At 41.2% G+C, this 12837-nt stretch overlaps 1 protein-coding gene across 1 annotated transcript in view; it reads left to right on the top strand.

The window, feature by feature from the left end:
- The window catches only part of GRIP1 (glutamate receptor interacting protein 1), a 325658-nt gene that overhangs the window by 269988 nt on the left and 42833 nt on the right, over positions 1 to 12837 (top strand). Inside the window, exons 8-10 of the mRNA XM_034062764.1 lie at positions 4319 to 4466; positions 6067 to 6236; positions 11096 to 11251. Of these exons, the coding sequence (XP_033918655.1) occupies positions 4319 to 4466; positions 6067 to 6236; positions 11096 to 11251 (474 nt within the window). The remainder of the gene's footprint in view (positions 1 to 4318; positions 4467 to 6066; positions 6237 to 11095; positions 11252 to 12837) is intronic.

Below are 12837 nucleotides of genomic sequence, written 5' to 3'. Positions count from 1 at the left end.
CAGAAAATTACATGGACCTGCTATATACAATTTTAAGGTGAATAGGAAAAAAGCTTAACAAGAGAAGAATTAGTGTGAGAACGTAAGGTATCCTCTTGTTTGTCACTCACATCATTACTAGAAGATACAGCAGCATCCAAGCAAGATCGATAGCAGTCCTGTGGAGCTGCGGGTTTCGATAGGTTCAGCTGGCTCTTTACGGTCAAAATCTGTTTTGACATCCTTCTTCCTTGACTCTTTTAAGCTGCTCCAGAAAAACATGATTTGTGCTTTGTATTGCCATGACTTTTGAAAAAATATAAGGCAGCATCCAAAACCTTCCAGTTAGAGAAGTGGGAAGCTGCAGAGCACAGATGATAGCAACAGAGCTTAATATACCTTCAGAAACAAGCTCCCAGTACAGCAGCACATCCCAGCTTTAAGTGCAAGCAGTCTTTGGGAAGGAAATGCCTTTTTAGGGCATTTAGAGATACTGTTTTACATGTTGATCCTTTGCTGCCTGATAATAGCAGCTCATTTTTTGGCTTTCCCACTGTGGGAATCCTGAAGAGGTCTTCTGTCCTTCACCATCCACCGGTTGTGGAACCGGCTTTAACAAGCCATGAGGATAGGCAAGGATTAGCGGATACATACATTTACAAGGACATAAACACGTGTAATGTGATCACTTTGTCAGGCTAAGATTTAATTTCTTTTTCAGCTTTTAAAATGATTTGTGATTCTCTGTTGAAGTGCGGGGGGGGGATGACACTGCCTATTTTATTCACAAATTTTATATATCATGTGGTGCATTTACACATCGTAAAAGTGTGCTAACCCCTTGTTGCCAGTGATTTAAGCTGTCAAATAAAAAAGGTGTGCTGCTATCTAGCTGAAGAAATGTATTAGCATGCAGAAAGCAGTAGCGCTTCCTCCGGGAGGTTTTAATCAAGCCTCTTGTACTGATTGAGATGCAGTGCTCAGAAGTGTGAAAAATGATTAACAAAATCAAAAATCTAGAGCGTTTTTCATGGAAACATTCATCAGTATATCTTATGTAATTGCATAGCCAATAAATCAACATGGTGTGTAAGTGCTTCAGTCACAGCATAAATATCTTAATGACTGAAACATCTTCACCCATGAATAATTTATACCTGTATGATACATTTTTCATATCCATGCTTTACTTCGACATGATAAACTGATACTTCTCTGTCAGGGAATGTGTGGTTGATTATTGCCTTCTGATTTCTCTTCCTTGTGTTGATTTTCCACAGTTAGACACACTCTATTTCTTCTCTTCTGGTTCCTCTAATGTAGTTATCTTATTTGTGCATCCTGTCTGCCATGGTTTGCTTTCCCAGTGTATTTCAACAGGCACCTGGGAAATAACACTAGAGCATAAGCTGATCATGCATTTCTCAAGTAACTTGAGAAGGGAGCAGACTCTTGAAAAATATACTCATTCTCAACAGATATTTGCGCTTAGTTTCCTCTCCTCAAGACAGTCATTACAGAAAGAACTTGCAGTAGGCCAATAACAACTTGGGCTTTGCCATTTCTGGATCGATGCGAGTTCAAATGTTTGTCTCACAGTACTGATGACATTGTTTAAGTCTTCTTCCCATATGTTTGTGAATGCAAGCTTGTTTGTAGCACCAGAACCCACTAGAATATTCAAGAAGAAATAATTGTTTTTCAGCACAGGAATGAAGGTCGGGAATTCTTATGTTCTGTTCTGCTGCATGTGCTTCTTTGGCTGTATGCAAGTTGTGTGCATTCTACCTTACTTAGACCCTTAACAAGGCATCTAAGACAGGAGTTTAATTGTGATAACCTCTTCCTTTAGTTACTGGAGAAAGACAGGCAGCTACTAAGGACAGTTCTTCCAACTCTAAAGCTATTTAGTGCCTGAAGCTGCAGGCAGGAATGGTACAGGATGGACTCTCTTTTGGGGGATCACAGTTTAAAGTTTGGTTCAGATTTGTGAAGCAGCTGATTTTGGTAGTGCCTGTGAAAATTCAGCCTTTAAATAGTCAGTCCCAATTGAGCAGAAACAGAAATTACTTGCATTTAATGCACACTTCCAAATATACTTCATTTCCCCTTCACATCCTCAGATTTATAACTGGAAAAGAGGTAACAGGAATATAAAAACTATTTCAAGTTGGGCACAGGGTGGAGCACATAAACAAGGAGTTCTAAAGGAATTAGCTGAGGCTTTACTGATTTTGTATGTTATTTCATCCAAGCACCTTTTTTCACTCCATTTCTATATTCAGTTTACCTACATTAATCTCTTAACTAGCACCTTAGCTGAGTGTTGGCTAATCAAGCTCTCATTCAATTTCTTGTATCATCAGGAGGGTGTATTAGTTTTGAACAATAATGCACCCTTTGACATTTTGTCTCTTCAGTGTCAGAATTACATTTTTGGACTAATTTTCTAGACTTAAGAGTGAAGGGAGTATCTTAAATCTGTCTTCTCCTCCATACTTTGAAGCTGGATGCAGCTCTTTTACAGCTTCAATCTCAGGGACTTCTGAGAGATGTCACAGTTGAACCTTTTACCATTACTACAGCAGGCTCCAGTGAATATGAATCTCTGCTCTTTGCTAGCAGGACATTTGATAACTTTGCTCCAGCATAAGTTTTTATTTTCTCTGTATTCTGATTGTAAGCACCTCCAAAGGCTTCTGATACCCTTCTCTTTTTCTTGGTCTTTTTATGTCCTTAAAGGATGCCTTCTGTATGCCTTCTGTTTACTGTATCTTACTCCACTGAGATCAGTTGCTGATTGATAGGTATCAGCAGTTCTCAGGCATTCTACAGAATGTACTTCACCCTTATCACTGCCTGCTTTGTTTTGGCATTTAGAAAGCAGATTGCTGTCTGTTTCTTTGCTCAGTCTAGCACTTGCCTCTCTTTGGCATAGCTCCTCACCACAGACATCAGTCATGACTGTTGCTGCCTCCAATTTTTCTGCTGTCTTTTTTCAGTGTTGGTCATTTACTATGTGTGTGCTGTTACAAGGCAGTACTTTATCCAGTGGCAAGATATTGCAAGAATCTTCTGAACCTCCTCACATGCATTATGCTTTAACTCCTACTATTTCTAGCTGTCATGCCTCCTGCACTTTCACCATTTTCTCCTAAATTGTTCTTTCTTTTTGTGAGGGATTTCTGGTAGACCCTTTCTTTGTCTTCTTCATTGGAATCCCAGGCACAGCTACAGGTTGGGCAGAGAAGAGATTCAGAGCAGTCCTGTGGAGAAGGACTTGGAGGTGTTGGTTGATGAGAAAATGAACATGAGCCAGCTGCAGTGTGCACTCACAGCCCAGAAAGCCAACTGTATCCTGGGCTGCATCAAAAGGAGCGTGACCAGCAGGGCGAAGGAGGTGATCCTGCCCCTCTACTCTGCTCTTGTGAGACCTCACTTGGAGTATTGTGTGCAGTTCTGGTGTCCTCAACATAAAAAGGACATGGAACTGTTGGAACAAGTCCAGAGGAGGCCACAAGGATGATCAGGGGACTGGAGCACCTCCTGTATGAAGACAGGCTGAGAAAGTTGGGGCTGTTCAGCCTGGAGAAGAGAAGGCTGCGTGGAGACCTCATAGCAGCCTTCCAGTATCTGAAGGGGGCCTACAGGGATGCTGGAGAGGGACTATTCATTAGGGACTGTAGTGACAGGACAAGGGATAATGGGTTCAAACTTAAACAGAAGAGGTTTAGATTGGATATAAGGAAGAAATTCTTTCCTGTGAGGGTGGTGAGACACTGGAATGGGTTGCCCAAGGAAGCTGTGAACTCTCCATCTCTGGCAGTGTTCAAGGCAAGGTTGGACAGAGGCTTGGGTGAGATGGTTTAGTGTGAGGTGTCCCTGCCCATGGCAGGGGTTTGGAACTGGATGATCCTAAGGTCTTTTCCAACCCAAACTGTTAGCTGTTGTCCATAGACCTTTCTCTTATTTTCTGAAATTTAATTTAGCATCCTTCTCTAACCATGCCTGTTTTAAATTCCAGGTGGTTTTTAGCTTCAGTTGTTCCAGAGAGTGCTTCATTAACACATCCTGGTTCCCTAGCCTAGTCCATCTCTGATTCTGACACACTGAGAAGCTCCAAGACGTGCCAGATCCACAAACTTCTTGCTTTTATAATTTTCAACATTAAGAGCAGATACTTGACACCTAAAATGATGCTGTTCCAGAATTTCTTTAAGTGACATGTTGTCTGGTTAGAGAAATAGAATAGCCATGGAGATTTTGTGGGGGAAACTATGAAAATGGTGTAAGTACCGCAGAGGTATAATACTAATCTTTTGTTGTCTATTTTTACCAGATTCGGTAGCAACAGCATCTGGACCGCTGCTAGTTGAAGTTGCCAAAACTCCCGGTGCTGCTCTTGGGGTTGCACTAACTACCTCGATGTGCTGCAACAAACAGGTCATTGTCATAGACAAAATCAAGTCTGCGAGTATTGCAGACAGGTGAGTGTGACAGAAGGCTGACACTGCAAGTCCATACATCCATTTTATTTGTACTTTCATTCAGTTTGGTTTTAAAGAAACCCTTCCCTTTTGTGATAAAATTGACTGAACCAGACACCCTTAAGGTTGTAGGTCTTAAAATTAACACCTTGTCAGATCATTTTTCCATGCTGCCAAGTTTAAGACTTCCAGGACACAAGTTATTTTAGCTGATTCCTGTAGTATTCAATGACATAAGCCAGCCCCCATGTTATATGTGACTGCCTGCTTGCACTGTGCAGCACAGGAGCTTAGAGGTCTGCTCTGACTATTAAATGTAATGCTGTGGCAGAGATCCGCCTTTAAAACAATACATAACCCACTGGAGGTAAGCCCACAGTGTGGAACAGCTATCAAGGGAAGTAAATTCTGAGGCTTTGCAACCTTGAGGTGTTCTTTTAGAGCAGATCACTCATTCTTGTGGCGCAGTGAAATGGAACTGCTTAGGTCTGGATTTTTAATTGCTCTTGTAGAACACGACTGAGGTATTAGGGAGACTGGCTTCTGTGTTTTGAAGTTCTTTTGCTGCAATTTTTCCACTTCATTTAAATGTTTAAATAGAGCCATTTAAACCATTAAAAAAATGGTAGATAGTTTTCCCCAGTGGTCTAAAGCTCTGTAACAGAGCTGTGAGATCATTTCTGAGGTGGGTGCGTGTGTATGTGTGTGTGTATGTGTCTATACATATACAGTATATTTCTATAGACATATCTCTATCTAAAAATTCCTGAAGTATTACGTTTCAGCAGCAAATTCCTCCTGCATGTCCCCAGTCACCCTACCTTGTAACTCCTCTTTGACAACGGTGCTTTTGGTAGCACCCACTTGTAGCAGTGAGTCTACAGCTCCTCTGTGGGCTTTTCCCTACAGTAGAAACTTTGAGAGTGACGGCCATTGATCCAGGGGTGTTCTCCAGTTCAATGGTGCAGGATGCTTTAATTTTCTCCCTCTGTTTTTTCCCATTTCACAGGGGGTAACCAATTAAAGGAGCTGTCCACTTGACTGGTACGTCGGGATGCTGACTGCTGTGTTTGCATTTCTCAACTCATCCAGTAGCCAGTCTCTTGAGTGCAGCAAGATTTAGCAGATAGCCCCCTCCCCACCCCACTCCTTAAGTCACCATGCTAGCCCTGGTTTCATTATTTGTTTGACTACTGCATAATTTCATCATCATTTACAGCTTTTGTACTAATAAATGTTTGAACTATAACTCAAAAAATGATGAACTGGGTGCTTGTGTGAGGGATACGTGACCAAGTTATTTGAGTCTCCTTAAGCTCTTCTCATTTTATTCTGCTGCCATTCGCACATATTTTTATAGTCAGCTATCCCATTCCAGTTCTGTGAGTGATGTCTTGGCATATACTGTATTAACTGAATTGTTTTTAAGGTTTGTACTAATAGCCATAAAGTCTGACCAGTGACAATGCCTACAAAACACAAATCTCTCTCGAAAAAAAGAACACGTTCATACTTGTCATGACCAGTTTGAAGGCAGTAAAACTCATTTGCCAAGCAAGGAGTATACCTGATCATACCGAGTTTTTCCCCTTTTATGTAGATGTGGTGCATTACATGTAGGAGACCATATTCTGTCCATCGACGGCACCAGCATGGAGTACTGTACGCTGGCAGAAGCAACGCAGTTTTTGGCTAATGCAGCAGATAATGTCAAACTTGAGATCCTTCCTCATCACCAGACACGGCTGGCACTGAAAGGCCCGGAGCACGGTAAGAGGATCAGTAACACCAAACACTGCTCTTATTTTTTCTGCCTTTCACTTTGGCTGCCCTTGCTGAATGGCCAAGAAAGCTATCGTGGCAGTTATGTCTGTAAATGTTGTTTCAGCTCCGCAGGTTATGCTTCTGCAGTTTCTGAGAAGCTCTGTGTTTTCTCGACTTTAATGTACCCTCCAAGATTCCTATGGGTAGAGAGAGAAATGTTTTACTGAGAAATGGCTCTGCACACTTGTACATGTACATAAAGACACCTGTTGACTCACTGTTGCAGTCACTGGAGGGGCAACTTCAGTAAATGAATCTCTAAATTGCTTCTTAAATGTCGAGTGGGGGAGGAAGGACCACAGCCAACTTCTTTTCAGTATATCAACTTGATAGTCTGTTATGAACACTTCATTAATAACACCTGTTCTCCCCGAAATACCTTAAAAAAGCCCTGTATTTTCTCTTGCTAATGACATTATTATTGAAAGCCATCATCTTTCAAAGTACTTTTGAGATTGCTTCATGGGCTCATTGTCAGTGCTTATGAAAAGGGCCTTGTAAACAGATCCCACCCAGCCTTTTCACTGTGATACTTATTTCATACCAACATGCTTAAAGAGAATAGCTTCCCAATTTCAAACCAAATATATATTAAATGTCTTAGTATTTGAAGATGGGGGCTGCCTGTCTTGTCTTCTAAATAATCCTTAGAAAGTGGTTAATTATTCGTAAGTTCAGTCTAACGTATTGCACATTGATGGCAGTCAGATAACAAGGGTTATCAATAGAGAAGTATGTACCTGTGTTGCCGTTTGAACCAGTGGTACCATCTTCTAAGGCTGTGTTTCTGTGCTTCTGCCTTCATTAGACCAAAACAAGATTTCTGAGGCCTAGACATGTCAGTGATGGTAAATACTCTTGGACATCTATCTAAGACCCAGGCTGTCCCTGGATAAATGATGCTCTGGTCAGTTTGTCAGAGTGGTACATGTCAAACTAGTAGCTGAGGATATACTCATTTCCCCTTGGACCAGGGTGAACAAGAAATAGCCCCTGTTCTTCCATTGTTCAGTTGCACTTCTTTCCCATTTCTACTTAAGCCAGTTAGAGGGGCGAGGGAGCAGAGAGTGACACTGCAGCAGCAGAATGAGACGGAGACCAAATTTTGCCATGTATTTCTATTCTTTTCAGTTATGACAGCATGTTGGAAACAGATCTTTCATGGGTTTTTTGAAGTCAAGATGTCACACAATCAATTTCTGCCTGGTTAAAGAACCTTTGAAGAGTGTTTGTTTTGGGAAGATGAGTCTCAGGGCCAAAGTTTTGTCTAGATGAGTGTGTAACTTGAAGCAATTATTTCTTAACCAACGTTTGAAAGGAGTTGATGCCGTTGATGTTCTGGTCACCTTGACCCAGTGTAGATGCTTAGATAAAGCAGTGTTCTTGCCATGCCAGGGTTAGGAACTGATCATTACAAAATCCTATTGGGGGATCTGCAAGGAGCATCTTTTGGGAATAAATCCCCCTAAGGTAATTAATGAAGTTGTTTTCTGAAGTAAGGCAGACTAACTGTGATGCTTACAGCCCTTCCCAGCCCCTCACCAGGTACTGATACTCAAGGTGTAACACGTGTTATGGAAGCAAGTACCCTCTTGGACGCAACCTTTCATCAGGTGTGGTGTGGCCTAGGTGCTGCAGAGTTTGCAAAGCTCCCTTTATGTGTCTGGGCTAAACTGAATCCTTAGGGCTGTATCTGTTAAGCTCAGTTATTGGTCTTAGGGGAACATGTTAGGAATTTAAAACGGGCAGGGAGTTCAGCATATAAAATAAATTGAAATTTTAGCCCTAAAATAAAATGGAGAGCACTATAAAAGATCAGGGGTTTTTTTTTTGTGGTTTTTTTCCTTTATACCGTGCTGCTAACATTCATTTCTTTTGCTGCCCCATTAGTTTTATGTTCGCTGTACAGAGCCCTGGGTTGGAATAGCTCAAATTACCACTGAATTACTACAGTTACACACGATAGGATTTTCTTTTACAGAACTTTTGTCGAATTGGGATTATTCTTGTGCAAGCTGAGCAAACCAAACCTGTGTGCCTCCCCGCTTGGTAGGACATTTTTATCTCAACTCTCAGTGTGAAAATAAAACATTTAAAAAAAGACAAAAATCCAAGACTAGCAGATAATTTCCTGCTGGATGCAGTCTTTTAAATTGAGCAAAGCTCACAGTAACTAGAAAATAATGAAAATCCACCTAGCCACGTCGTTCCTATTAGATTTTCATTTTTACGCCGTAGTTAAAGTTTGGAAATCTTGCTCTCTGTGTGTGTCAGCAAACAGACAGTTTCATCTGAGGAGATAAGGTAAGTCTCTAAGACACCTATGGCCATATCCAGCTACTGCTGCTCTTTCTGGGACTCTTCTGCTGACGAGAGATTTTCCAGTCTCTGAGGTCACTGGCAATTGTGCCCATGGGTGAGGTACCCCAAGGCGCAGGCTGGCAGGTACTGGCATCCCACCCAACCCTTACCTTTGGTATCTGTTGAGGGCAGGAAAACAAATGGATCCTTTGGTTCAGACACATCAGGACAAAGCAGGGATGCTCTGGGGGAGACCCAGGGCACCCCAATGGAGGACACAGGACCACGACTGGGAGTGCCAGGGCCTCCGGAGTCCCAACCTCCCCGCAAGGCTTTGGGGATATGATGGGTCCCTTGACTCTCCTTTTTCTCTCCCTTCCCTGATGTGTGCTCCTCCCCACAGTGACAGACATTGCTTTTGAGTCAGAGGAGAGTTAATATTTTCAGACAATTAGCAGATCATTATTCATGTAAGTATGAAGTGAAACAAAAGAGTAGCTTTTCTTCTGATACTGCACAGTGCTGTAGTGACTATGTTTTTCCCACACAAAGAACACGAGGTGTGGGTCCAACCTAAAGTCAAGATTTTTGGCTACTGTTATATGCATCTGCAGCCATTATAGATGTATCAGGCTGCAGAGAAAAACAAGCAATACAGCTCATGGGCCAAAGACTACGTATGGTTTCATTGTATGGGTGAACCCCTCGGTCATCCAAGCGAATAGTTTAAAGTGTTCCTATGTAGTTCAGCAAGCACACAGTGATGCTAGATTTCATGATAAATAGACTGTATTTGATGAGGGTGACTTTAGTCATTTTCCTTTAATATTTGACACATCAACTGAAATGCTTCCCATTCTCTTGGTAAATATTGGCCTTCATTTTTGGCTTGTCCCAGGCTCCCCATGCTTAGAATCAGCATTAACTATGGTTTCAAATTTCATCCAGAAAAGGGTCATTTTAAAGTTTTAAAGATCAAGTTTACAAACCAAAAGAAACCCACAATAAATTGCACATCCACCTAAGCAGTAAGAGCTCTTTTCTTATTACCCAGGCTTCAGGATACAGTTTTTCAGCTGCTGGCCCAGGGAAGTCGTTTACTGCACAGAATAGTGTAATGCCAATAATAGATGGTGGCAGAATTAAAATGTCAATGCAGTAAATTGAAATGACTGGCAAGTAAACATCTGCATTCTAGGCAGTGCTATTTATAGTATCTGTTGGTCTTTTTAAGTAGATGAATGCAAGGAGAGACTTACTAACCTTCAGTTAGTGATCAAATGAAATACCTTGGTATTTTCTATGGAATTCTGCAACCTTAGCTCCTAAAGCCAGAGGGAGATTAGAAATTGATTCAGTACTAATCTTTTTAAAAATAAATACAAGACCACCAAAAAAAAAATCAGAAGCATTTATTCTGAGAAAAAAAAATAGTATTTCTGTTCCTCAAGTTAGCACCTCCTGGTAAAGACAAGACCAGGTTATTTATTATTTAATTTTTTTTTCATTTAAATTTATTTCCATTTTTGACTTCTTTTTTTGTTTGTGCAATTCAGTTACTTTTCCCTCTTCTCTGGTCCTTTTGTTTTCTGATTTTCCATCATCCCTTCATGTGGGCAGTGAAGGTTCAAAGAAGCAACAGGCAACTTACCTGGGATTCGTGTGCCAGCAGCCACAGCAGCCTCCTCATCTACCACCATTATAACACCTACCACCATTATAACACCTACCACCATTATAACACCTACCACCCTGACAATTGCAGGATGCCAGCCTTGAAATTCCAGAAAACGTCTCCTCAAAAAAGCCTTCGTAATGTTCCACCCTTTTTCCTGCTGACATATTCTCTCCTCCTCTTCTTCTTCCTCTTCCTCCCTCCCCTCTTCTTTCACTCATAATTTTCCCATTTCAGGCACTAAAACCTTTTCAGTTTTATGGATGCTACACTTTTTCATAGCCATGTGAAGGTTATTTCTGACATTTTATGCCTTTTCTTTCTGTAACAAAGCAGCCTTTGTAGACAGAAAAAGACTTGAAAATTCTGAATGAATCAGCTCTTGCTATATGAGCAGTTAGATTTGAGTAGTGCAAATAAAGCATGATTTCTGCATGCGAAGCATTGCTTACAAATACTTTGTCAGAAATCACCTTCTACAAAAAGGCATTTCTAAACTCAGTGTATCTAGGCATATCGATCTGCATTGGTTCATGGGTATGTGTTGAATAATTTAATTTAGCATTCTTTGCCTAAAATAAGTTGTATCCTATGAATGTACTTTTGGTGTCTACATTATCTTTGTTAGCTTCCAGCAGGTATTTTCACGAAATGCTGGCTATACTGTTACCTAGGGTCACCCATGTGGTTTAATGTCTTTGTTATTTGAAATGCACAAACCATTCCTGTGCATCATACACATTGTTTGATTCATTGATGAGTTACAGGCATGTGCCGCACTCTTCCATGAAGAATGAGTGCTGTATGCCAAGTGTCTGATTTCTTACAGCAGCTTTGGTGTCTTCGTCCTTCTCTCCTACCTCCATGAGTGCATACAGCCTGAGTTCCCTGAACATGGGGACCTTACCTCGCAGCCTCTACTCCACCAGCCCGCGTGGGACAATGATGAGGCGGAGGATGAAAAAGAAGGACTTCAAAAGCTCCTGTAGGTGGTAACAGCATTTGCTCCAATGTGCAGTGAATGGGTGGAGGAGGGGGAAGATACATGAAAAAGGTACAAAGTACCTTAATTAATACATATCTGCTAGGCAGAAGAGAGAATAATTGGAGTTTCTGTTAGATGTAGGGAAACATCAGCTACAAATATTTGTCCAAAGCTAAAATAAGATGAGGAGAGGCCATGCAGCTTAACTGTCTCATCTGAAACATGTAAAGCAGTGTTTTCTTCAGACACCTGTGGAGGAGTTTATTATACCATTCCTGGAGTTATTTTTAAATACCTTTTTCAACTCTTCCCATTTCCACCAGGGATTAGAATTCATAGCTGAATAGTTCAAAACAGATTGCTGGTAAGCTCAACAAACTATCATATAACAGAAGGAGAAGAGCTTGCCACAGTGCCTTCTAAGTAGTTTTAATGTTTATATCTACATTGTAACCTGCGTGGTCAATTTTGCGAAGAAGAGCAACAAATAACAGTGAAGAATAAATAGCCTTGTTTCTAACCACTCTCTGGGATTCAAAGCATGGATTTCCCAAGAGTCAGTAATTTCCCAAGTCAGCGTTGGATATATTTCAGGCTGTTCCACTTTGCCTATTGCCAAGTATTCACTGAGCCAGAAGAATATGGCTGTGTGAGCACACTGTGTCCCAGACTCTATGTAAGTGCTGCCTCTCCTTTTGGCCTGTACATCTTTGTGTGATCCTCAGCAGCTCAGTTCCTCCAGAGCAGGGAGCTGAGAACTACTCTCTAAATGGTCTGTTCCAGCTAATTATGCTTACAGGTCCACTCTGGAAAAACTGAGCTCCTGTGCATTGCAGCACTGCTGCCCTGTATTAAACATTTCCCATGGTGATAGTAAGACCAGAGCAAACCAGTAGCCTCCATCTAAGGCCAGTCACTGTGGAGTTGTGAGGAAGCACTTGAGTGAGAAACTGAGGTTTTGCTTTCTTACGAATTTTTGTTGCTTGCTTGTCCTTATTTCATTTGTAAAGCAAAATATTTTCGCATAATGTTTGCCTGTAAGTGCATTTTTTGATTTTTACTCTGATCAGCCATTTTTCACAACTCATTTATTGACATGTTAGGTTCCAATACATTGTTTTGAGTCATGGGGAGATAGCATGTCCATCCATATTGTGGTTATCAGTAGGGGTCCAGCTCTTACATGTCCTCACGTGCACATGAGAAACAGTAGTACTGTTACTTTAATAGTAATTTATTGTAATGGTAAAATAATGCTGGATGCAAAAAAAATAGCTTTTCAGTTGTGTTGAATTGTAGCTGTTCAATCCAACAGAGGACTGTTAATCCTGAAAGCTAATCCTATCGTGGATCTTGGAGACAGCCTTTACTTGTGCTGGTGTATTTTTAAGATACTTTTCCTTCAAGGGAGCCATGCCCTGCAGTTTGGTATCCTGCAAAGAAAGGCTCAAAACAAGGCCAGTGACATTAGATTTAAGTGGGACAATCACGTAAGCACTGAAGCCCACCTGAAAGACTCCTCAAGTCAGAAGGCCCTGGGGGCAACAGGCTGCTATGATTAAACAAATCTCTAGCTAGGAGGAATT

Source organism: Melopsittacus undulatus, chromosome 5 (assembly GCF_012275295.1).
Source record: "Melopsittacus undulatus isolate bMelUnd1 chromosome 5, bMelUnd1.mat.Z, whole genome shotgun sequence".
Lineage (NCBI taxonomy): Eukaryota > Metazoa > Chordata > Aves > Psittaciformes > Psittaculidae > Melopsittacus > Melopsittacus undulatus.
Note: the sequence above shows the minus strand (reverse complement) of the source record. Positions and strands in the feature narration are given on the sequence as shown.